The sequence below is a fragment of the Rhynchophorus ferrugineus genome, unplaced genomic scaffold (assembly GCF_030347505.1).
Source record: "Rhynchophorus ferrugineus isolate W39M unplaced genomic scaffold, kcgeb_rfMv2 rfM6, whole genome shotgun sequence".
Classification (NCBI taxonomy): Eukaryota; Metazoa; Arthropoda; class Insecta; order Coleoptera; family Curculionidae; genus Rhynchophorus; species Rhynchophorus ferrugineus.
In genome coordinates this window covers 21,229,879-21,257,545 of record NW_027472585.1, presented here as the reverse complement: position 1 = coordinate 21,257,545, position 27,667 = coordinate 21,229,879, and the positions used below count along the sequence as shown (strand labels likewise).

The window sequence follows — 27,667 nt, the reverse complement described above, 5'->3', positions numbered from 1 at the left end:
TTTTTATTTGAAGCTTTATTGTGAAAAATTTGTACTTTTTCCCATCTTTCAGGCAATTTGCCGATTGCATCTTGAAATAACGATGTACCCTTTGAGGTCATATATGAATCGATTCTTTTTTGGTATGATAGTAACTCAGCGCTGCTCAGAGAGGTCACCACTCATATGTCGGAACAATAGCAATCAGACGAAGCAACATCTGGAGGATATAGTGCGTGGTATAGTACTTCCCATTTTAATGTTTCTAAGTATGTTTTGTAACGTGTTGTTGAGCGTGGTCACGCTGAAAAATAACATTATTGTATATTCTCTCGTATTCCGGTGGTTTTCCATACAGTGCTCGGTTCAAACGCATCAATTTTTGTCATCAGCGTTCCCCATTGTTGATTTCATTAAGTTTTAGTAGTTCATATTATACCACTTAACACGTTTGCTGCCGATCTAGTATCAAATACTTACCCTAAAAGCCGGCTACATTTTAACTTAAAAACGAGACAAAAATAACAAAATAAATATAACTACATACAAATAAAATATATATTCAAGTAAATTGAGAAGTTAATAGAAATAAATGAACGACCATAAGCTAATACAAATGTTCACTAAAACTCACAAAATAAATAAAATTGAGAGGTCATGACTAATCCTTGCACAGTCTAAACAGTAACCAGGATATCCAGGACATGCAGTGCATACATAAATAGTGTCTTTCCTTTTTTTTGTAAATAACAATATTTACATTGCTTACTTATTACCTATATCCTGCTTTCTTCTCCTTTCAAACAAAACATGTTCGCTGATAACCGTTCTGAAAGTATGTTTGGGCGGAGCCTTTAGTAACCTTTTTATGACAGATAAACGAAAGTCATAAATTGGAATACGGTTGCTTGAATATGTATTGTAAAGTTAGGGCACGTTTTATAATAATTTTTCCACTTTTAGGACGAGAGGGCCCTGATATATCGCTATTTTTCCCGTAAATGACTTACCTATAGTCTTTAGATAATGCCGATACAACTGTACGGACACAATGCCAATGACGAACTAAATATAAGGCCTAACGTGACGCTTATAAGACCACCGCATATATAACGCGCTGGAGCGTAATTGGCGTTCAATGAAAGCTTCAAATTACGCGCTAGCGCTTTATTGGCAGCGAACGTGTTAAAGCTGACCCAATCAAATACAGAGCATTACAAATATAACGCCATGGATATTCGGCTTTGCTTTTAATAATGATGATTGACCAGGTTGCCCCCATGATACTGTTCGCTTTTGATTAATAAAATTATTGTAATGGATCTATTTTATATCACCGTAGTAGGATAAAAAACGTTTTAGGTTTTGCCGTTGAAGCAGAATTTCACTCATGACCAAACGTTTTTCTTAACTTCAGTTCATACGACTCAAAACTTTTAGATCATTCCCATGTTCGTGAAGCTATTGTAAATGGTTTCTTGTGCACTTCTGCATATTTTTATTGTTTTTTTTTATAGATATCATCATTGAGTAATGCCTTCAAATTCTCCATGACGCTCTATATCTTCAGTGTCAATGTTACCGCTTTATGAACGTCTAAATAATATAAGCTTCACACAACATTCGATGATCTTCAGCCGTTTTCTTCAAAGTGAAAAGTTCCCAAAAATGCAATTTACTCGGTACAGATTCAGACATTTTCAAATTAAATAGTAAACAAATATTTTGTATACACTTCAACAAAATGACATATAATGAAAACGCAATAATAAGTTACAAATGTACCCGATGCGACTTGATACATAGTAACACCATCCGTTACAAATCCTTTGAAATTAATTTATAGGGCAAAAATTTGTATAATCAAATTTCCATGTAGCATAATACAAGCCTGTAAAACAATTGTCACCGACTTGGTGGCGCAGTAGTATCCAGGCGACAGGACTACTGTTGCGATGGTCATGGGTTCGAATCCTGCTGGGGCATAGTCATAAATTTATGTTTGTGATTGTTTAATATTTGTGATTGTCCTAGGCAAGAGTACAAAATCCGACAAGGGAGATGATCCCAGTGACGCCAGTAACCAGGCTGGGTAAGACCGGATGTTTTCTGGGATGATTTTTAATTTGGTTACTCGCCAATCGGTAGGCTTAATGCCGAGGACCGTGGTTCGGAGTCCACGTTAAACTGTAGGTCCTGTTCAGATAAAACCCTAGTTGGTAAAAGGAGACTTTAAAATATAAATAAAATAACAAATATTTTTTCTAAAATATTACTTATTTTATTCAAAACTAACTAATAATTTAGATTTAAAAGTGAGTCCTGAATTTAATGAAAACATATTTAATTATTTCCCAAAAAAATGCGACTGATCTTAATAGCACAGAGTATTGGAATACTTAGAATATCAAGATACTTATCAACAATAATTTAAATTTTTCTATCTACACATATTTTTTAGATAATGCTGGCCACTTCTGTTGCGAAATCAACCTTTTCGATATAGCGAACACCTCAGAAAAAAACCTGGATAAGGATAGCAATATTGTCTCATGCCAGAACAGCTGCCGCCGACCGCCGGTCGTTCGAAGCCCTGCTGCACTAACAAACAGCAGAGTATTGGTTGAGAAGTAAATACACTCCGCCGACACAAGCGCCTACTCGAGATTGATGATGATAATTCTGATGATACAGCAAAAACTAATCAACTGCAACTAACGCAATAAAAGTTAATCTAGAAAGTAGTTTCCCTCATGTGGATGAAAATAATGCTTATTTTATTCAAAATAACCAATAATTTTGATTTAAAAGTGAGTCCTGAATTTAATGAAAAATATTTCATTATTTATACCGAGTGTTTAAAGTTAAGGATCATTTTTATAATGGGTTTCCCAAACAAACAGCTACTTATCTTAATAGCACAGAGTATTATTGGAATACATGGAATATCAAGATACTTAAACTTATCAACAATAATTGAATTTTTTATATCTACAGAAATTTTTTTTCTATCCTACCTGGACTATTTCGATATAGCGAACACCTCAGAAAAAAAAACATGGTTCAAGATAGCAATATTGTCTGATGCCAGAACAGCTGTCGCCGACCGCCAACTGTGGCGAGTTCGAAGCCCTGCTACACTAACATCAGCGTATTGGTTGAGAAGTAAATACTAGTAAATACACAAGTAAGCCGACACAAGCGCCGGCTGGAAATTGATGATGATAAATCTGATGATACAACAAAAACTAATCAACTGCAACTAATTTTGATGGAAGATAGTTTCCAATAAACTTTCGAATCAAATGAACAGTAAAATTTCATTTGTAGTAACTAACAAGCTTGTGGAATAGTATATAAGTTCCGTTTGTAATTTAAATGTAATTAACTTTATAATGAGAGTGCAAGATTCGAGTCCTTTTAGAGACTGGTTTCGAGCATAAAAGTTAATCTAGAAAATATTTTCTCTCATGGGGTGGAAGGATAAGTTTCTAGGTGTGCTTTTGTTGGCTGCATGTATATTATATAAATAATGAAACCAGTTTTAGGACCGTCTATGTTCAATAGTGTCGTTCTTTTCAGTCAGAATCGCAGCCCTTAATATTTTACAGGTGGTAATATTTCAATGACAGGGCTCCGTTTACGATTCGCACAAAACCAGCTGACTTTCAAGATACTGAGAACATACACTAAACAGAAGACAATTTAAAACCAAATATATTGTTTTTATTTTTCTTTTCTGTCTATTGCATATTATTAGTTTTTGCAGTGTATATATGTCATGCATACTCATCATTTTCAACTTTGTAAGTATAAAAGATAGATGTCTGACAATTGTTGGGTGATAACCTGTGTTATTTTCTTCAGCCTTATAAATGTAATAGTAATAATAAAATCAAATTGGATGTATTGAATTTTGTGTTCTTTCATTCACCATAAATTATTATATTTCTATTTTTACATGTTGTATGACGGAAATACTAACGTACTAAATACAATTTTAGAAATAAATTATATAAAATTTTGAAATAAAATAAATATATTTTTTGCTAAAGCCTGTTTTCTATTTGTATTTCAATATAATACGCAATACAATACAATTTATTGACGTATTAACATTTCAATATAATATTTCAACAATAAAATGTACCTTTTTATTTTAAGTCTCCTTTTACAAACTATGGGTTTATCTGGACTAACGCGGGGTCTGAACCACGGTCCTCAGCATTAAGCCTACCGACTGGCGAGTGACCAACTTTACAAATCATCCCAGGAGACATCCAGTCTTACCCAGCCTGGTTACTGGCGTAACTGAGATCATTTTCCTTGTCGGATTTTACACTCTTGCCTAGAACATTCACAAATTTTAAACAATTACAAACACAAATTCTCGACCATCCCCAGCAGGATTCGAAGCCGCGGCTATCGCAACATTAGGAAGACCGCCCCATCGCCTTTACCACTGCGCCACCACCTATATTACATATTTGATTTGTAATTCCTGAAACCATTTCTTTTTTATATACTTATATTTAGGTATAAGTATATAATCGAACATTTCAAATTCTTTAGACTCCTTTCAATATTTAGTCGAGTTTGTTATAAGATCACTTGGAATATATATGGAGATTTTTCGACACCTTTTTGAAACAATATCGGTAATTTTAAAATAGAGTATCGAACTTTGAGGTTGAAAGGAAAATAGCGATAATAGAAACCTAGGGTTTTGGAAGTAGAATACTGAATTTTTGTTTGAAGATTTCTAAAAACTTTAGGTTTCTATAGAGCTTTCGTATAGAACTAAACATTCTGTACGAAAACCTAACATTTTTGAAGGAGAAAATCCAACTTTTATGTGCAGATTTCTGGCGACAAATATGATATATAGTCTATTCAAAACAGTAGTGACACACGTGACCTGTCAAAACAAAGTCGCAATATTGCCGCAGTAACTCTGAGTTTTAGTACATTTTGGCCCTGACTAATAACAAAATTCTAATTATAAAATAATAAAACAAAAATGTTATGTATTATAATTTATTTATAATTATAGTACATCTAATGCATATATTATCGAAGAACTTAAATCTACAATTAATTATATAGCCACAATAATGTATGGGTTAGATGTATGAATAATGTGTGTAATGTATTAATATATATATATATATATATATATATATATATATATATATATATATATATATATATATATATATATATATATATATATATATATATATATGTTACACTAAATTTTATTCTTAACTTTTTTCCAAACTAGTATAGCTAGGCGTGCTTTTTTATTTAGTGTTATCCCCCGAAGGCCTAATCCATACATCGGTATGCATTTGCTAAATTAAAATTAGACTACTTAAGTTAAGACACTATAAAAGTTTGTGAAGTTTGGTTTACCTTAGTCTTCAGTTGTATTGATTGCACTTTACTGTTACTGAGCAATTTTCCTTCACGTTACAAAGCAAAATCTTATATAAGTGCGTATACCCACCTGTTTTTAAGGTCATCGTGCAGTTCTTTGTTGATAAACTAGATCTTAGTATTGCTGATTAATAGACTAACTTTGTATTGGCGGTTGTGGAACTAGTCGTTTTGACGATTTAGTGCAACCCCATAAGACCAAATAAGCTTTATAATTAATTTTGAGTTTGATCTGCTCAGTTTCATTTCTCTATCATGACGCTATTTACATTAAATGGGTGAAAGTTATCAAGTGGGGTGATAAATTAGTGATGTTATGCAGACTAAAATATTTGTCTTATAATCCGGCCGTTCTTACTCTTAACCCAGTTATTTATTATTATATTTTTAGTTATCTAACTACAAAATGGTTAAACAACATGTTTGATGCTCCACGACTACATAGGCTCATAATTCCAATTTACGTAAGTGCTTCTGCTTGTACAATTGTTTTCTCGAAGATTTATTTTAAATTGATGGGTTTTCATTTATTTAAACGATACCAAAACTCTCCTATTCAGGTTTCTCTTTTTAAAGAAAATGTCTGTAAACGCTGAATTTACAACCGATTAGAACTTTTCTTTTTCATGATCCCTTGAAAAATCAAGATGGAGTATGCTATGTAACAGGTCAGTTGAAAAGTTCCCGGCTTACCATAGTAAAACACATTTTTTTGGCAAAATTAGTTTTTTTTATTCACCATAATTCGCTTCAAGGATGATACACTGATTATAGCGAGCCTCCAACTTTTCGATACCATTTTTGTAGTAAGATTTGTCCTTTGCTTCAAAATAGGCCTCAGCTTCGGCGATCACCTCTTCATTCGAAGACATTTTTTCACAGCGGTCATTCTTTTGAAATATGAGAACAAGAAATAGTCGCTGGGGGCAGATATGGAGAATACGGTGGATGAGGAAGCAATTCGAAGCCCAATTCGTGGATTTTTACCATGGTTTTCACTGACTTGTGACACGGTGCATTGTCTTGGTGAGCAGCACTTTCTTTTTCATTAAATGTGGCCGTTTTTCGGCGATTTCGTACTTCAAACAGTCCAATAACGCTATGCAATAGTCGCTGTTGATGGTCATTCCTTCTTCAAGGTACTCAGTGAGAATTACTCCATGCGCGTTCCGAAATACAGACGCTATAAACTTGCCAGCCGACTGTTGTGTTTTCCCATGCTTTGGAATGGGTTCATCATGTGCAGTCCACTCGGATGTTCCATCCGTTGTCATATATCGATGCAAATAGTCGGGTTTATTATGCTTGATTATCTTCAAATGCTATTCCGAATCATCAACCCGTCGTTGTTTTTGGCCAAAAGTGAGCCCACGCGGTACCCACTTTCCACAGAGCTTTCTCATATCCAAATATTCGTGAATGATATGATATCTTTAGAGTATCTGCTATTTTATTTAATTTCAATTTACCATTTTGTCATTTTGTGGTCATCATTTTGTGGATTTTTTAATGTTTTCGTCTGTAACAACCTCTTTTAGGCGTCTACTGCGTTCATCGTTGATTTTCCTGGGGCAGTGCCCGGAAACTCGGCATCAAGCCAAGTTTTTACTTCAACCGTATTTTTTCCCTTCAAAAAGCAATATTTTATCAACACGCGAAATTCCTTTTTATCTATTTTTTTCACAGTAATAAAAGTTGCTTCACTCAAAAGGCTATAATTCACAAACTAATGATCCGACAGCAGTCAAATTGATACACGCATCATTTGATGGTTAGGGTTAACTAAAAATGGAAAAATGGATTTAATTCTAGTAGCGCCATATATGTGTCAGGCCGGTGACTTTTCAATTGACCTGTTAGGATTAGTTTAACGACCTTTGTCTTTAGTTATATTATTTCGGTATTTATCAAAAATCAATAATTAATTAAATATTAGAATTTAGGCTGACTAACACGTCGAACATCATTGAATTGAATGTTGTAGGCAGTATCCATTCAATTTTCAGTTGCCTGGACAGTGTATCCATCTTTCACATGTCACTGTTATTCTTTTATCCCTGTCTTTATCATCCTCTTAGTTGGTCTTATGTAAACATTCCCACACATGAAGGGCACCTTGTGTACTTAGTGTCTTTAGAGTATATCTTTTGGGTATTTGGTTAAGGAATACTTGAAAAGATTGCTATATATAAGTATGGTTAAAATATAACTTTGATGTTGTGTTTTTTAGTACCTCTTCGTAGTCGTTGTATTAATACTTTGGCGTTTAAAAATTATGGAATTAGAAATATAGCTTAAAATAGAAATTTTAGGTTAATTGAGTGTTACGAGTATGGTATAGGAACGAAATTTTTCAGTCTAACAATTCAATTATCTAAAGTTTCTAATATTGTATATATTACTCTCTATATCATATACTCTCTATTTCATATACTCGGAGGCCGGTTTTTTTCAGGTCTTAAGCTGGCAGTATAAAATTACAGTATCAAGTCAAGCGTCTATTTTCCGTTTTAGTTGGGACACTCTAAGAGAATTTCCTATATGGTTTAAATACAATTGTCTGTAATTTGATACCCTGGTTCACATATATATATTAATTATATTTTTTTGTCAATGAAATATCAACTTATTTATTTTTAGACAAAATTTACTAACATGGGCTGCTTTCTACTCAGCCTGTTGGTAAATCCACCACTGCTGTTAACGAAACTTTTTTGAAAACCCTTAGGGCCTGAAGATATCTGTTCGGTTTCCTTTGATCTTGATATCCTAGTCGACTATTGTCCTTTCGTCTAACTAAATTAACTGAAAAATTATTCTCGGTCTTTGGATGTATTGCATGTTTGCAAGTGGTTGATATTGTTCTTTCTATTGGTCCAAGTGACAAAAACGTCTATATGTCTAAATCAAATATAAGGTTTTATGGGGTTCTGGAAAGTGCCTTGTTTTTTGAAAATATTCCACGAAGATGTTGGTCAAGATTATTTTGTTATATTTTAGGGTCTCCTTTTTATCAACTAGAGTTTATCTCGACCGGAACTACAGTTTAACGTGGACTCCGAACCACGGTTCTCGGTACTAAGCATACCGACTGGAAAGTGATCATCTTTAATATTATCCCAAAAGACGTCCGATCTTATCCGGCCTGGTTACTGGGGTGACTCATTTTTGGGCATGATTTTTTTTTGTTGGAATTTGTACTTTGCTAACAATCACAATCATAAATTTACCCCCATTCTTTATCGTATTACCTTTTTCGCTGCGCCAACCGAGCCGGCTTAGCATCTTATTTGTTCGAAAAATTACTGGAGATATATTTTGCTACATAACATAAAACTGAATTATAATAAAAGGGGCATAATTATTATTTCAATTTCTTTGAACACGTGATTTTTTTTAATAATGGATATTTGGTATTCGAAAATGACATTCACAAATCGGTAAAGCAAACGAAAAACACCATCAATATTCCGACAAAAGGAACAATAAATCTGCAGAGAAAGCGTTCTTTTCTTGAGGCAGATGCGGAAAAAATAACCTTACGACCGACCCTCGTAAATAATAAGGAAAAAAAAAGAAAGAAAATAAAAATTAGACTATACAAATAGGGGAGACGTTCATTTAGAATTTAAATTAAATGATGGGCATAAAAAGGGGGAAATTTCAAATAACATTTTCTTTACGAGCGTGTTTCGCTTTGGACAGCATATTCGACGAGCAATTTCGGCAGATGAAAAAAGGACCATTTTTTCTAGTCCTTGTTCTATCCGCTGTTCGTGCTGTTGATGAGTATGCTTCGGATTTATTTCAGATTTAAACATTCGGAATCACGTCGAGTTAACGAGAGAATAAATGACGTATTATTAATGTGAAAGGTGCTTACGAACTTTTGATTAGTAAAATATTATATGCAAACTAGCTCAGTAGACGTTGTTCTGTTCAAATATTGGCTTCTAATTTGGATGGAATAAGTTATTTCGACAGTCAAATATATACCAGAAAGATATGACAATTGCAAATTCGCAATGATATATAACTAGCGAGTTATTGAGTTATTACGAATTCAGGATTTGTTAAAATTAACATTCAAAATATTTTTCAACCAGTGATTCAGAAACACAAATAAAATTTTATCAAAATAGATCCATATATAAATAAAAATATAAATAAACTATATTCATATATATCATTTTCCATTTCAGCAACTAATGATCGTATTGGATCACTTTTGGCAATTTTTCTTTTCTATTATACATTATTTCTATTCTACCAATACGATTTTAGAATACCAATAGCATACAATTATATCATATTTGACAAATATACCATTATTTTTCAATTGTATGTTATCGAATCTATTTATTTATGAAATAAGGCCTATAGTTTTACGAAATATAAATCGTGGTAAAATATTAAACAGTGGCGAGAAATTATATTCAATGTTTAACATAATATATATTCTAAAGGTAGTTTGATAATAGTGGCCAGTAGTTTTAATCAGTGCTTAATATTTCTAGTCACAAAATAATTTTACGAGGACATCCATAAATATGTGACAACCAAGAACAATAGCGATCCTTTATGATAATGGAACTATTGATGATATTGATGACTATTGAGTGACAGTGATCCTTTAGATAGGAAAACTTGAATCCTAAACTTTCGCAAATACTTTTAAACCAAAAATTATCCTAATCGGTCCAATAGTTCTAGAGTTTTAGCGAAACTATTTTTTTTTCACCAGCCTACATTTCTACATGAGACATTCTTGCAACATGATGAAACAATGAATCGTTTTAGAATTTTAATAAACTGTAATAAAAACTTTAAAAAATTTATTGAGTTTAATAAAGCTGCTATTATTATCATTCATGAATATATTCATCATTCATTCTGCTGTTGGTGTTGCAGAACGAATATTCCTTACTATTTCTCGCTACAGTTGCTTATAGGCAGATGTTCAGGTTAACGTTCGTTTTCTATTGTATATTTCAGATCGTTTTTAGTGATCCGTGTTTTTAGGAGACTGTGAAGGATTTATTCTCCTTTCATTCGACAGACTTGTCCGAACAATCTTCGTCGCTGAGTTTGTTATTTAACTGTGCACTGATTGTCATATTTCAAATGGATGACTTCATTTTCTTCACAGCTTACAGATGTCAGGCTGTAATAGTATTCTCTCTAATAAGTCTCGGAGTTACATAGTAGGATTGGCAAAATACACGTTCGAAACACCAGATGTTAGTCTTCATTTTAATACTTTTTCTCTTTTAATTACACCACCTTAGAGAGGCAGAAGCTTCTGCAGCTTTACTGATTCGGCTTTTTTACTTCATCTATTGATACCAATTTCTTTTACTGTATTACTGATCTGAAATACTTCAATTCCTGCTTCAATTTGTTCTAATCCAGATGTCTTGCTATATATCAAATTTTAACATTCATCTATTTTTCTCACGTTAGTGACTCTAGTGGGAATAACTTTTATGTGAATAAACTGTTTTCCCCATCTTCTAGGCATTTAAATATTGTAAGCAGTAATGTTGACGCCAGAAAATCATTGACAAGCTGTATACATTTCCACTCTCAATCTCCCGTTTCTTAAATGTATATAAGTTCTTCATAACCCAATGTTTTCTTTTGATGTTTTTAATCAACAGTTTTTTTGATTGTTCAAATCAATCAGAGCTTTTCCAAACGTATATAAGTTCTTAATGAAGATAATATCTTCATTAAGATAATATAAGATAATGATCCAATGTTTTCTTTTGATATTTCTGATTAACCAAAATTATTTTGGTTTACCTTGATATGAGAGCAAGACTCAATCAGAGGTTTTCCAAACGTATATAAGTTCTTAATGATGATAATATCTTCATTAACATAATATAAGATAATGATCCAATGTTTTCTTTTGATATTTCTGATTAACCAAAATTATTTTGGTTTACCTTGATATGAGAACAAGACTCAATCAGAGGTTTTCCAAACGTATATAAGTTCTTAATGAAGATAATATCTTCATTAAGATAATATAAGATAATTATCCAATGTTTTCTTTTGATATTTCTGATTAACCAAAATTATTTTGGTTTACCTTGATATGAGAGCAAGACTCAATCAGAGGTTTTCCAAACGTATATAAGTTCTTAATGAAGATAATATCTTCATTAAGATAATATAAGATAATGATCCAATGTTTTCTTTTGATATTTCTGATTAACCAAAATTATTTTGGTTTATCTTTATATGAGAGCAAGATTCAATCGGAGTTCCTAAATTATATCAAGTACATTCATACGAAATCCCAAGTAAATAGGTTTGTATAACTTGAAATATCATGTACGATTCACACACTCGAAGAAAACAGGATCAAAGTTTTGTTCCTAAATGCCACAGTTTAGATGCAGTTGAATTATTTGTGGATAACATATATGTGTCTTAATTAAGAATTGCCTATTTTGAAGGTGACATTTTATATTTGGATAAAATGCGCTTGCTAATGAGAATAATATTTTTATTTATTAATATATTATTGCTAGTAGTTGCCGACTAATTTACAACTTTTCTCTACAGCTTAAAACTAGGTACTTATTTACGAAAACTCATTAGTCTCTAATAAAATAAAATAAAGGTTAGTAGTACTTTTCGATGTTTCTGTCATTAATAACACTTCACTACACAACTACTCAAGCTCACACGATTTATTTCTCCTGGGTGTACGTTCCGGTTTAAGAGTTTTATCACCTAGATGTTTACATGGGACTGGAATCTTTCATCATGTTTTGTTGAGAATCTCTTATTTCCTCTATAATAGTGGTAATCTGAAGGTCTCGGTGTAAGTAACTGTTCCTGTAATATCTGGATGCATCCACAAGACTTCTCAACACCTTATTCTGATATTTTTATATCATATGGGTTTTACTATCTGCTTGAATAGCAGAAATTAAGTACGGATAACTTAGATCTACTACCAAATATCCAATAATTTTTTTAAACATTTTAATTCGAGTTCTTGTCTTTACTTTTTGATGTGGTCCATGAGAATAGTGAAGCATGAAATAAGTTACCATATCATAAAATATCAGAAGAGATGTGACATCCACAGTATCAGCAACAGATTGATCTAGAAGGATGGGAACTGTGTCCATAGATACAATAATAAAACAAACAAACAATAAAGAAGTTAGACAGCACAGTGGTTTAATGTTTTGAGACAGATCACTATGACAGAATAGAGAAAAGGCAATTAACCTATATCTTATAAAATAACCCAACACATTTTAGAATAAGCCTTGATTTAGTTTCATCAGTACTACTAACAGGTACGGTAAAAGTCCCGCTACCATTTTGATTGCGCGCCATCTTGGTTATGTGACATTTAGCTCAGTTTCGCTTTAACCTTTTTGTGTTGTGTAGGCATCCAAATTTTATAATGGATAAATATACGCCACAAGAACGAGCAGGAAGCAATCCTAAGTCCGTCTGGTGAAATTGATGATTTTTCATCTAAATTGATAGTGAGCGATAAAGTCCATTTTCTTCTCAGTGGCCATGTCAATAAACAGAACAGTCGGTTTTTGAGGAACACAAAATTCTCAATTAATTCATGAAACATCATTGCATCCACTAAAAACAACTGTATGGTGTGGTATTCATGCTGAAAACATCATTGGTCCCTATTTGTTTGAAAACGACCAAAGTGGTTTCAGCAAGATGGGGCCACAGCATACACAGCTCGTTCAACAATTCAATTATTGAATGACGTTTTTCCACGAAGACTAATTTCACGAAGTGGCGATTTAGCATGGTCAGCCAGATCTCCGGATTTTTTTATGGGGGTTTTTAAATCAAAAATTTATGTGAAAAAGCCCCAAACGATTCAGTATCTTAAAGACAATATTCGTTATGAAATTGAAGAAATTCAGCCTCAGATGTTGCAGGATATCACAAAAAGTGCCTTAAAAAGAGCCGAAAGTTGCATAGCGGATCGTGGTCACCATTTAGCCAATACAATTTTTCAATCATAACGAAAAAAAATATAAAGACCATTTTGTGAAAACCAAAGTTACTTATCTTTGCACTGAGCAAAGTTATAGGCAATCAAACTGGTAGCTGGACTTTTACCACGTTGTAAAAGATCTTTGTTTCTTATCAACAAATCTCTGAAACCTCGGATATTCGCAATAAAAAATATGCATTTTCTCCAGCATTATAAATTATCGACGTTCATTTTACCACCTACTTCCCTTTGTCCTGTCCACGTCCATCACCATCCACATTCATCGATTACATCCGACTCGCACACGTTCAGCCACGAGGGATAGTGGGGGTGCATTCGATGCCGATTCCTGCGATATATATATTTACCGACGGTTCGTGAGGGTGAATGACTTCGGTGCACATTCAACACTGGCGTTCGCAGGGTGGAGATGCAACGAGCGCGGGGTGATGTGGGGACATGTTCAAGCGAGCTACGTTAATAACAACTAGGGGAATGGCTGAAAATGCGGGAGGGCCTATCGAATTTTGGATGCATGGAAAAATATATATGGAGGAATGCAATATTACTTGTTCTTTGAATAAAACACAAGGAACATAAAAGAAAAGCAGGAATATGTTAATTCTTCCCATATACATGAATATAAGTGCTGTTATAGCACTTTCTCGCCAAAAGAAACATAACATTATGTATATAATACATTCACTGCTAAAATACCAAAAATTATTCTTAGTCAGCATATTCGGTTTATGTTGAATAGGTTAGATGACTGTTTTCGAAAAATTACTTAGTGACAATTCTACGTATTTACTTTAGCTGGAAGTTACACGTGCAAAAAATCGATTTGAAAGAAAAATTGACGTTTGAAATAATGAAATTTTAAATGAACTGAACGCACTGGAGGTTTGTACGGGCACAATTGTATGGTTTAATTTATACATTATTTAAATAATTTTATGTTATAATTGTACATTCTATTGTATTTCGATGGTAGCAGGATCCCTAATGTGACTGCATAAACAAAAAGTTATGTATTTTCGTCTGAGGCTGAAAAATATTGCAATGCTGGAATTAACCAGTATAGTCTGAATATGCTAATTTATTCACTGCAATATTATTCTATAGTAAGTATTTACTATTTTACGAACCTCTCATTATGTCTACAATATAATTCTTTAATTAAAGGTAAATTAATATAAGGTTATGCCTCATTTATTTTGTTTATTGTATATATGGGTCCCTAATAATTTTGTTCCTTTTTCCATAACCAAATAATATACAAAATTATATTCAATATGATGTGACTGGTTTAATCGTACAATTGAGCATGAACTCAGTATGTCTCTATAAGATTCGAATGCCAACTAGATAGAAGAAAATGGGTTCCTAGCTGAACTGACTGAACGTTCAGTGTTGTTCACTACTGATCACATATTCTCAAAATATAAAGGAAAAGATTAATTAAATTCATGCCTTCAACAAGCCTAAATCTAATCCCATCATAGCTAGATACCAAAAAACCAATAAAAACCAATAGTACCATACACACACACAGTACATATTTGAATAAACAATGTGACTTTATCAAGTTTTTGTAGCCTGGTGTGTGTGTTAGTACAGCAGAAATGTCAAACATTTTGAATAATGTCTACAGCCAGACAATGTATGAACCAAATGTTGTCACTGAAGCCAAGTAAAGTAAAAGAATCTAATCAGATATCTAGTTGAAGAATTCATAGGAAGACTTGATATGTTAAAGCTTGTCTAAACACAAATTTTGTAAAGTACTTGTTGAAGTATAGTAGTTGCATATGGTTATAAGATTATCAGGCTATTATTAAAATGATCATCAATATTACAATTTGTGCATTTCATTTACCCAAATATTACACAAGTAATTTGATTCATTACTAAATGTATATAATTTTTTTAAAATTGGAGTGAATAACACTGTTGATAACATTTAAGGTTGGGCCTCGTTTGTTTCGTTTACTATGTATTTAAATCTCTAATAATTTTGTTTAACTATGTAAGAAGCCCTGTTAAATATATTTGCATCTGTATCTTCAAATTATCATTATAAAATTTTTCAGTAGGTTTGTCATTGAAGCAATTTTATTTATCTTGGCATAGAGAACCTGATTTTAATAATACTCTTCTCTCAGTTCCCAAGAGGCGATTATTGGAGTGCTATTATTTGCTACTCTTTAGGGGTATTACCTACATTTATTAATTTTCTTGCCAAGTGTTATATTGTATAGTATTTTTACACTACAGTATTATAGTATATTGTATATTATATAGTATTTCTATTTAATCTTATTCAATATTCTACCACATTTCGTGGTTAGTGTGTCTGGAATGCTCACTAATTTCAATTCTATAAATGTTTTAGTATTCTTAGAATAGATTGTGAATACATTTAGGTTATTTGCTTCGTAAATCCCCGTTTAATTTCTTCGTTTTTGTTTGTTCAGTACAATGTCAGTACAATGTGTTGTTGTTAAATTGTATTAATTGGGAAATATAAGATAAATTATCCAAACAAAATCGAAGTGCTCAATAAAGTACGAATGTTGGGTTGCGGAAAAGATAAGTGACGTCAATATTCTGTAGCACTTCTGATAAGTAATTGTCTTAAAATGGTGAATTTTAAAATTTTGTTTTTTATTTCTGGTAAAATCTCAGTAATCCCACTTATAATTTTAAAATAAATGTTGTTTAATAATCTGTCGATCTATATTTATAAATTAATATTTTTCTGATTCTTTATTAAAGTCATCAAGTCTATTATGAAATATGAAGTATCTCATAACTTCATATTTCATGCTTATATCGAAACATAAAATAAGGAAAACTTTATTTTAATGCTACTTTTTTGGTAACACTGTTACTGACTAACCGTTATATTTTACAACGAAGTAAACATGGTATAAAAGATGCATTGACTTCCTAATAATTTTGTTCTTTTTTCCATAACCAAATAATATACAAAATTATATTCAATATAATGTGACGTTTAAAGCTACTTTTTTTGATAACACTGTTATTAACTAACTGCTATATTTTACAAGGACGTAAACATGAAATAAAAGATGCATCGAAGGTCACCAGAAGGCTCGCCATGTGTAAATATTTAAAGTCAGAAATTTAAAAAATATATAATAAAAAGTCATTTAAATACTGGTCAATATTTGAATGAAATAATTTCAAAACAGTTCAAGGTATATAGAGGTATATAGAATCAAAATTTAGTAATTTCTACATTTAATATAAAAATATAGTCCATTCAATATAGCAGTGAACATTGAACTAAAATGTTAAAATAAATTATACTTTACAACATTTTTGTTTCATTATCTTATTTGCATTAGAATGTTATAATATATAAAAGCTAAAATAAACTAAAAGTCAAAGTAAAATTCGGCAACAATGGGACGTATTGACGTCTTAAATTGAAATGACTCGAGTTCACTGTTATTTTGAATAGACTATATATGTGAACCAGCAAAACAAACTACATTTAAAAATTATTTTTCTTATCGCAACGTCCTGTTGACCGAGGATGCTCTTGACAATTAATTATAGAAAATACTGGCATTTGCTGACATAAGATATGATGAGAATTATAATTAAATTAAGTGGTGTACATTATTTCGGCAATTATTTAAAAATTCGGGATATAGCCTCATTAAAACAGATTTGAGGCATCGTTAAACAAGCATTTAAATACATAATAATGGCATAATAATAAATAATTTTTGCGTACAATATTACTCCATATAAGCTTAGTATGCTTGGTCTTTTTGGTATTGCACTACCTGATTTCTACCTGGCTGAATTTGGTGGCGTGGACGTGTCTATTTAAAAAGAACCTAGGAAGAAATGTATATTATAATTTTTATTTGTCAAGCATCTCAATTTACTGGCTTTAATAAAATATTGTACTTGTACTTCTAATTGCTTTTGCAGATTCTAATGTAATAAATAATTTCTGCTGATTTCATTCTTGAACGTATATTGTGTTCAGCTCTATTATGTACATTGATCATAACGAATAATACTATTTCACTTACAATTAGTAATTACACTTTAGTTATGCAAAGTCCTTCCACATTCATACGGTCTTGAATACAAATAAGAAACCCACCTGTGCTTATGTAGGAGCTCATAAGAGATTACCATAAGTTTTAAAAAACCATTTCTAGGCTAGAACAGGTTCCTTTGAAAAAAATAATTCAATTTGAACATTCGCATCTTGAAACTCAACACGTTTGTTTCGTTTTCATATTTAAATAAATAATTTTATTGTAAAATTTATTAAAATGATAACATAACAACAAATGTTCCTTAAAATTATGCTTAAAATGACAACACTAAGTGAAGTGAGCTTTCAAGATTGCCAAAAAACTTAAGGGAACGCCGAATGTGTATAAAGGCTTAGAATTGAAAGATTAAAGTGAACCAAATTAGCAATAATGAAATATTGGTATAGTTCGTAATCCATATTTTTGAGCGAAGCATTAAAAAGCAGTAAAAATAACATTAATTGATTTGGTCTCGAAATTGTGTGGAAATATACAAGCAAAATCTTAAGTGAATATCTTTACATTCCTTGGTATATGCACCTGATCCATCAGCAGTTTAATTTTTAAGAATAAGACAAATCTATTTTTGAACCTTAGAATATGTGGATATAATAGCTAAAGGATGAATAATCGTTGTTGATGATATCCAAAACATTTCTAATTCATAATTACATATTTCCTTGAATACAATACCAAATGAAAACGATACTTCGAAAACGAAATTTCAAACAGCTCTCGGAATCTTAGACTCATTATTTTTATTTTTGGTCTAGTATAAATAAAGGTAAAAATATCCTTAGTGCTTGAAGTTAATTTCTTAGTAGTTACCTCTAACTTTTACCTAGAATTTCGTTAAAAACTGTAGACTTTCTCTCGGCCATAATTATCACACTGATTCTATATTTCAGCAGTATTTTTTATGAAAAAAAACTCTGATTCTAATATGCTCTACTTTTTGGGTGATGAATGTTTCCAATTTAACCTACCATCGAGAGGTATTTTAAGGTATTTAGCTGATGCTGCTTAAGGAAGTGGGCATACGTGAAGCCCTATAATTAGGTTTATTAATTTTTCGGTTATTTTTTATTATTTTTTTATTAGGTTATTTAGGTTTTTACGCCGCAAAGCAAAATTAGCATGAACAGATTTGGAGCTATTAAGCTGTATTTTCCAGGCTCTGGTCCATTTGTAGATCTTGTTGACTGATTGTTGATTTTTTCTAAAGTTTCTAAGCCTCAGACAGAGATACGTCTTTTGCCATGATAACTGTGTCGTCGGCAAATATTTTGTATACTATCTCTTTAGTTTTTGGAATTTCAGCAGTCTAGTGTAGATACAGGAGTGATCCCAAGACACTACCCTGTAGAAAAGAATGAAAGTTTCTCCAGAATAAAAATATATTTTTTAATTTTTATTAAATAAGGCAAATAGGAATGATATGTATTGATTTGAAAAAAATTGCAAGAATCACATGAACATTTTGAGAGATGCTATCTGACTTTCACTGGCATAATTTTCGTTATTAAATTTATTGCTGCAACTGCACCACTATTTTTACGCCCTACTAACTATATTTATCGTAATGGAATTAAATCCGTCTTAATCCTGAAACAGAATAAAATATGAGTTAGTAATCTTTGAAATATGCAATAAAAGAAAAAACCAACACACAGGCCAGACTGTACCAGTAAGTTTCTTTCATAAATCGAAAATATACAATATATATATTCTCAAACATAATAAAAGTGGGATATTAGTTTCGGGATTTCCACCCCTGTCGGATTCCTTCAAAAACAGGTACGCTCCATTTGACTAACCTACAGTGGCACAATACCGAGGCGGTCTAATATCAGGCTGGGAGCTCAGCCACCTGCAGTCGGCCTCCAGCCATATCAGGACCTTCCCCTACGAGATAAGGGCCCTATAAATTCGATTTGTCCGCACAGACATATTCGAAATACAATATTTACAGTGTGAGTCATATAAGAGGGTCTCTGGTCTACCTGCGCATTGCGTAGGACCGCGTGCTCACCAGAGGGTCATTAAGTTAGAATTGGGGGGTCTCCGGAGAGATCCGTGCGAATGAATTAGTTACAGAATCTCCGGTAATTTTGGGTATATTACTGGCTTATTTGAAGACAAATTACGCTGTAATTTTGTGTATTGATATAGGTCTTGTATGTAATAATTAATTATTATTAAACCCACAATTAAATAAGTAAGCGGACAATATTATTTCTTTCAAATTAACAACTTATTTAACATACTATTCTTAATATTCATCAACATACTCTCCTTCGAGAGTAATTTTGAAATAAACGTTCAACAATAAGCCCTATATTCAACGCTTATTTGGCTTTTCGGTTGTAAATCAATTTATTTTCAATCACATGTTTTTATTCTTAGTCTTCTATTTGATCGATTGTATATTTTGAGTCAGGTGTATAGTTATGGATATAATGTTTCATTTATTGTCACTTATTGACGTGAAACCCCTTCTGATTTTGCTTGAACAGCTTCAAACGGCATTTTTTTCTTTCAGGCTTTGGTTTATTGTTTGATCTGGTATAACTAATGGTGACAATATCCTTAGTACGTATTTTTATGTAAAATTTCGACAAAAAATTGTAGACTATATCTCAGCAATCATCATCATCATATCTCTTCTAGGTTTCAGTGATATTTTCTACGATAAAACAACGTTGATTCAACATACACATTCTTTTTTGTTTTGAAAATAAAAAAGATTGAAAATATTTCAGGTTTAAAAATATGTTTTCACCAAATATAAATTTATTGCTAAAAATCTCCATGAAAATGATTCACCATGAAATAAGTATTTGTATTTGTACGCAGCCAGTACATTTCTTCAAGAATATCTCTTTGGAAGTTGCACACATCAGATAGTAATCAGGTCAAATATTTATAGATTTGTAATTAATGTTTTCGTTTGTGACATTATATTATGTGTTAATAAGATGTCGCTAAATTTCTAAAATGGTTACTAATTGGAAAAAAGAATATCTTTATCTTTAAAATCCATAAATTGCAATGAAATAAAAGAAATTATTTAGTTTTACTTTTGTGACAAAATATCTTAAATTGCACTGAATCAAGCGCAATTAAATGAACTTATTCCTGATCGAGGATTGCCAAAGGGGAACTTAAACTTTTATGATCTTTTCACATATTTTAGGTTTTCATGAAGCTGACTAACAACTTAACATTATTTCTTATAATGAGAATATTTAGAATGCAATTATATATAAATTTGAAAATACAAATTGTAAAATATATGGACGTCATAATAGTTTTGTTGTCAGCAAATTTCATATGAGTGTTGGCTAATGAGTACTAATTTGTTATTATTGTAATATAAAATTTTCGACTATCATCAGCGATATTTGTTGGTGAAAATACAAAAAAAATTCCGTTTACTGCGTAAATAATTTTCCGTCTACTATTAATGAGTTATTTAGTTTACAGACGTTAATCATGAAATTAGTTAATCATGAAATGTAACTTATAGAACTGTATAGTGGAGATGCTTCGTGATGTCCCAATTGTCGCTTTTGGATTAAATTATTTGAAGGTGATGATTTTATTGTTAGTTACAAAGAATGGCCTAGAGGACCAGTAAAGGTCGAAGAGGAGTTGGGCAATGAAACTTACACATTGATGTCGACGCTAATTCTTTGATAGTCTATGAAACCTAACTGAGGGTATCGTGGAATCATGAATGTGTTAAAATATGTATGGTATAGGATGAGCTGTTAAAACTAAGGAACAAATTGAATGACGTATTTTTGCAAAAGACCAGCAATAGAGAATAGCAGACGTAAAAATTTAAAATATTCGGAAGGATATACAATTGCAGTTCATATCGGAAACCATGCCGTACCCAACGTACTCACTAAACATTGAGAGGGCATCTCATTACCACTTGTTCTGACCGATGTAACATGGATCGGTTTCGAAATACTGAAGAAGTACGAACATTTATCTGTTATTGGATCACTGCAACATCGTTTTTTCGTCAACATGTTGACAGAAAAATTGTAATCAGTTGCAGAAAATTATGGACAATATTTTCATCAATGTAGTATATAAAACATTATCATTATCAGAATAAACGTAAGCGCCCAATATATACATATACAATAATTAAATAAACCCAATAGCTGTTAATATCTATTAATTTTTTTATCTTCTTTTCACGTTTCGAATATTATGGATCAATACATCCACAACAGACATACACATACGGCTTGGGGGCCTCGCATAAATAATAAAAACATTTACAGACTGCGTAATGAAATGATACACACTGTGATGTCGATATAACATCGCTGCAAAATTAATTATGGAGAAAAATACGTATTCACGTTTATGTTGTTCAATTAATTAATTATTTGAAATTGGAATACAACAAAACGGAAATATACACTAGAATAATTCATGGAATGTACAAATGAAAAGAGTTGAACGGGCAATAGAAAAAAAGTTCAACATGCATATTATATTATATTATATATTTAACAATCCGTTATTAATTATTTATTAATTATGTTTCAAAAAATAAACTTGACTTTATCTTTATAATATAATATTTTGGGGAACACACAACATAATACAAGTACAACAGAACATTAATTTGTAAATTAAAATTGTACCAAGCACATCTAATGTAAGATATAAAAAGGTAATATAACATTGCTATTGTCTTTGTTATAAGTGTTTTTGTTATGAAAAAACATTGTCCGGCAAATTGTTACTTTGACTTTTTACTTAACTGAATTATCTGTTGGATTCTCTTGCAAATTTGTCCAGATATTAAATGCTTTTTGGATCTGTGCTCTATTATCAATCGTATCAGTTACGTTACACATATACACATGTTAAAGGATGTTATTATTTTTAACAAGTCATCATATTTTATTAGAGACTAAGTAAGGACCAATGGATCTTCGTAGATAAGTACCTAGAGTTAAGTTACTGTAGAGAAAATAACTTAAGATATACGGCAACGGCTAGTAATCATACATTTATAAAATTTAAAAAAACGTTCAACATAGTTTAGAGGAAGTCAAGTTCTAGCTCAGCAATCATGTTGTGCATATGCTTCAACGAAATTTGTGACGTTAAAACGTCACAATATTGCCGCATCAACTCTGAGTTTTAGTTCAGTTTGGCTTTGACATACAACGAAATTGTAATCTAAATAAAGTAATTGATCAAAAATGTTATCAAACATATTTTGTTTATTTTAACTAATCATCTTATGCATATATTATCGAATGACTTAAAACTACAATTAAGAACACAGGTATTATAGTTTGTAGGTTATTGTTGTTTTATTAGGTTTACATTGAACTATTTGCCACACCACCCATGAGGTAGAGTTCTAGGCAAGTTTTTTTTATATAGTGGTATCTACCTAATTAACAATTATATATCAAAGTAATGTATTTTTTACCTTTACCTTTTTACTTTTTACGTTTTACGTTTAGTTCTTGTTTCCTTCGATGGTGTGTTTACTTGCCAGGAAGTCATCTTGATATCACTGTATTTTTTATTTGTTCTGCTACTACCTGTGTACACTATTTTTGATAAAATTAATCACTGAATTCTGCCTAATGCATTTATCATATCTTCAAAACAGTTAATACTCATTTTTCCTCATACATTCTAACCTAATGCTCATGTTTAATTCTAAACAATTTCAATAATATCTGTGCACATAAATCTTTCACGCTCTACAATACTATTTTCTATAGTTATATTCTATTAATTATGTGCATATATTTAGTTGTTTCCACTCTCATCACTCTGTCTCAGGAATTTCCAACATTATCACATATCCTGAAACTTTTCTTTAATCACTTTCACTTTCTGAGTCACTATACAATTCAATCACTAAACTGTTAATTTCCAATCTGTCTAAAATATTTTCACATTTATCAATTACTTCCTCTGTATGTCTTATCGAGTTCTTCCAAATCGAAGGTGTTATGGTCGACAATGATTCTTCCCCCATATCCAAACAGTTCTTGGGGAATATCCTTCTCGACCAGCATTTCTATTACAATAAGTATTTGCTACCCCTCATATTCCATTGGACTGAATATACAGTGATAGGTGGGAAGTCGTAATACTATGTGATCTACTATACATCTTTTTTCGGGCTTATTTCTAAAATAAGTAAATTGCAAAATAGTCAATGAAACATTTCATTTATATTTTCCTAGTAACAATTTGCAATAGTTCATTCTTTAACATGGTTTCTTCAAAACTTATTTTATGTACTTTAAGGGATTCCTTAATTGCAGTGTTTGTTGATGCTCTTATTGGGATCTTCTTGACCAGTATACTGAGATATGGTAAATTGTCTTGAACCTAGAGGAAAACAGTAATTCTGCACCAGGAATAAAATTATTTTATTTATATTCCTATTTCCAGCATGAAGTAGTTCTTGATGACATATAACATAGTTATGTCTGCAATGAATTATTAATAAATGTTATAACTAACAAAACCTAATCGATAGTTATTCCTACGTTTACCTTTTCCCATCAACTTCTGTTGCCTGTTTACGCTATATTTATTATCATCTTACCATAAGTGACCCAATGTACCGTACTGAAATATCCACGTCTCATCTAACTATACAAATTGATATAATAATTCTTCTTTGATTTTGTCGTATGTTTTTAAAATTGTATTTTCTTAGAAGGAATGTCTGGAAGTTCCATTAAACCGCTTCGTTGGTTATCTTTACATCACTGAAATATATTACCCGTATATTGTCCTAATTTAATATGTATGAAGGGATATTCAATATCCATCAAATAGCTATCTTTCAGCTTTTTATGGATACTTTCAAGACTAACAATTTTCTCTGAAATAATTGTATTAAATTATGTTTCGATTGAAAAAACTACTTACTGTTTTTATACATTTCGTATATTTGAACTCTGATACAGCTAACATCAAGCTGATCTTGATTCATCATCCGTTTCGCATAAAGACGGTTTCTTTTTGCTGAATTTAAGGTTTTATTGTTTTCTTATTTTTTGAGATATTTTAGAGACCGTTCCCATACCAATATTCAGTGCAGCTGTAACATGCTAACAATATTTTCAATAAAAACCACGGCGATTTGAAATTTATTAAAACAAAGCCTTAAAACAACGTTTACCAATTTACAACCCGTAATTATAATATTTTGAATAATTTTGCGTACGTTTGACAACCAACGACTTTGACAGGCTCGTTCGGTTTCACGTTCGAACTTATCAGACAGCATTATGTCTCTTTTTATCTAGAATAAAAAGAGAAGGAAAATTTTGTCTGATTCTCAAAATAATTTACAAATTATGGCATGCAATACATTAAACATCTTGATAACGTCATATACAAATAAACTTTGAATAGACTATATTTTATTTTAACATTATAGTTGATCTAATACATATATTATCTATTATATTGCATATATCGAAGGACTTGAACTACATTTAATTATACAGTTAAATGGTTTGTAGGTTAAAGTTATATTTTATTATATTTTCTTAAAACTATTTTCCACAACTCCTATAAGATATAGGATAGAGCCTAGAGTTCTAGGCTCTATCCACCTAATTAACAAATGTATTTTACTATTCAAGTAATGTATTTTACTTTCATTAGTACATTTTTCCTGATAACTAGATTTAATCACTGCTTTCTCCATAATACATCTGCCATATCCGTAAAACTGTTAGTATTCCTTCTTTCTTCATACATTCTAACTAAAAAATTCCCATGAATATTCGGACCAATTACACACGTATCTATGCATGCAGTTTTCATATTGTCCTAATATTAATTATATACGTATCTTTAGTTGTTTCCACTCTCGTCATCGTTTCTCGGTAACTGTCAGCATTAGATCATAATCTCACATCTAGAAAGTTTCATTCAGTCACTGTCACTTCCCCATAAGTTATTCAAGTCAATAACTAACCTGCTAATTTTCAATCTATCTAACACTTGTTCACTATTCCACCATTTATCAACTGCTTTTGTGTGTCTGATGAAGTTCAATCAAAACAAAGGTATTATTGTAGACATTGCTTCTTTCCACATATCCACACAATTCTTACTTGTATATCCATCTCGAAATGTATATTTGTTGTAATAATTCTTTGCCCATATCAATTCGAACGAATGCAATTCGCATGCTGGATGGGACAACGTTGCCTTATTTTGATTTTAGAAATTATGCGCCCGTGTTTGGTTTACAGTGTACAACAGAAACGACGAATAATCTACCGTATAAGATTTTAAACTGCAAGCGCGCAGAAAAAAAGCCTAAAATATGTGTTTAAATATATTTTTATTTATTTATTTATATATAATCTCGTTATTTAGCGACTTCAAATATTCACTTAATTTAAGGAACACTATCTTTTATTTTATTTTATAAACTTAAAAAAAAACCTTTAGTCTCAGCAAGAATCGATCCTAGTACGTTATTGTACCCGCGGAGTTGTTTGTATATTTGTGTCACCGATCTGGCGGCTATCCCTGGTTACTTGATTTTGAGCTGTTTTCGTTTTATTGGAATATATTTGTTTGTAGAGTATATTACTCAAAAATATTAGGCCCAAAAGTTCGCCGTATAAGCTTTAACCATGCCAAATTACAAAAAATTTAATAACAGATTATAATAATTGTAACTTTATCTGTCTTACTGATAAGCAGCAACCAGCATCAACATTGTATTTATGCATAAATTCATTACAATATCACAACTAAAAAGAGTCTCTGGTTTATCAGAAAGGTTCGTCTGTATCAACAATTGACCTAATAACAGTTACGTATGTAAGCGGCAACTCTTATCAGCCGGCAACCGCCGACGTCACTACCGTTCCCAACCAGAATCGAACGCGGCAAAAGAACAGCCCGCCGCACCGTCCTCACAAAGCGAGATACGAAGTTGCGAGAGAAACTCGTAACTATAGGAGCCGGCCAGAAACAATGGACAATTTTACTATTTACCTTAGGACGAGGCGGCTTTATTTAAAGTAGGCCACGATGGAGCGTCTATTGAAGAGGCCCGACGCTCATTGTTCGGCCCTGGTTAACCGAATGATCGTGAAAGACGCTGATGCTAAAATTAGAGTCGAATGAAAGGGACTTTTGACGAGGCGGCGACATTTCATTAGGCGGGGTCTCGCGCTTTGTTTTCGGCTTCGAATCGGCGAGGTTCCTGTTTTATTCATCGATGGGTGTTTGGAGGTTCTAGAGTTGTCGCGAACGAACTCCCAGTCAATTGTTTTTAGCTTATTTCCAGGACATCAATGGGAAATTAACGTTAACATTCCTTCTGGCAGCGAGTTTGTTTTTGTTTTGATTAATTCACGACAAAAATGCGAAAAACGGTGAAAGAACTGATTATTGATGATTATTGATGAAGTTGATATTGACGCTGGCATATCAAATGTCTCACGTTATGATTTTTTCCATACTTGATTAGTTGTTACTTTCAAAATGTTTAATGTCATTTCCATCCAAATAATTATATAGTATAATAATTATTTAAAACTGTTTCAAAATCGCGGTTTTATAGTGCCAGGAAAATCGTATTAATGTATTATTGCCAGTCGCTGCCGACTAATTTACATCTACAGTGACTTATCTAGGATAAACCATCGATTATTATTTATGACAGTTCTTTCTCTATGATAATTCTCAATTGATTATGACTTCTCAGGATTTTATTCTGAAATCTTGTACCATGCTGATATTATTTCTCGCAGAACATCCCCACAACTGAAATATGTAGGTCCATATAGGTTTAGTATCTGCTTGTAGAGCAACTTATTACGAACAGATAATTTACATTTTCAAGGTTCATGACAAGGTTCCTGATTAAAACATCCATTGATGTTTGAAGATTTTAAAGTTGTTGTGAACGAACTCCCAGTCAATTATTTTTAGATTATTTTTAAGATAGCAACGGAAAATTAACGTTAATATACCTTTTTGGAGAGTGTTTTTTTGTCTTGTTTTGTTGATTGTTAATTTGAAATTTGAAAATGACAATTCAAAATGTTTACTGTTTTTTTTTTAATCATACTGTATAACAGTCCAGGATTCTTTAATAATTAATTAA

The 27,667-nt window shown here is 31.7% G+C and overlaps 2 protein-coding genes across 4 annotated transcripts in view; both read left to right on the top strand.

Moving 5' to 3' along the window:
• Nucleotides 1–27,667, top strand: part of Liprin-gamma (liprin protein kazrin) — a 159,014-nt gene that overhangs the window by 82,429 nt on the left and 48,918 nt on the right. The window lies entirely within an intron of this gene.
• LOC143199007 (uncharacterized) lies at nt 5–3,184 on the top strand. Its single transcript, XM_076408719.1, has 2 exons — nt 5–218; nt 2,441–3,184. The coding sequence occupies exons 1-2, from the start codon at nt 83–85 to the stop codon at nt 2,611–2,613; spliced, it is 309 nt and encodes a 102-aa protein (XP_076264834.1). The 5' UTR covers nt 5–82; the 3' UTR covers nt 2,614–3,184.

What these genes read in the sequence shown, in the direction of transcription:
- LOC143199007 (XM_076408719.1), top strand. Translation starts at nt 83, where the DNA reads ATGTACCCTTTGAGGTCATATATGAATCGATTCTTTTTTGGTATGATA. An exon ending in TCTGGAGGATATAGTGCGTG is followed by an intron (nt 219 to 2,440) that starts GTATAGTACTTC and finishes CATATTTTTTAG; the next exon opens with ATAATGCTGGCCACTTCTGT.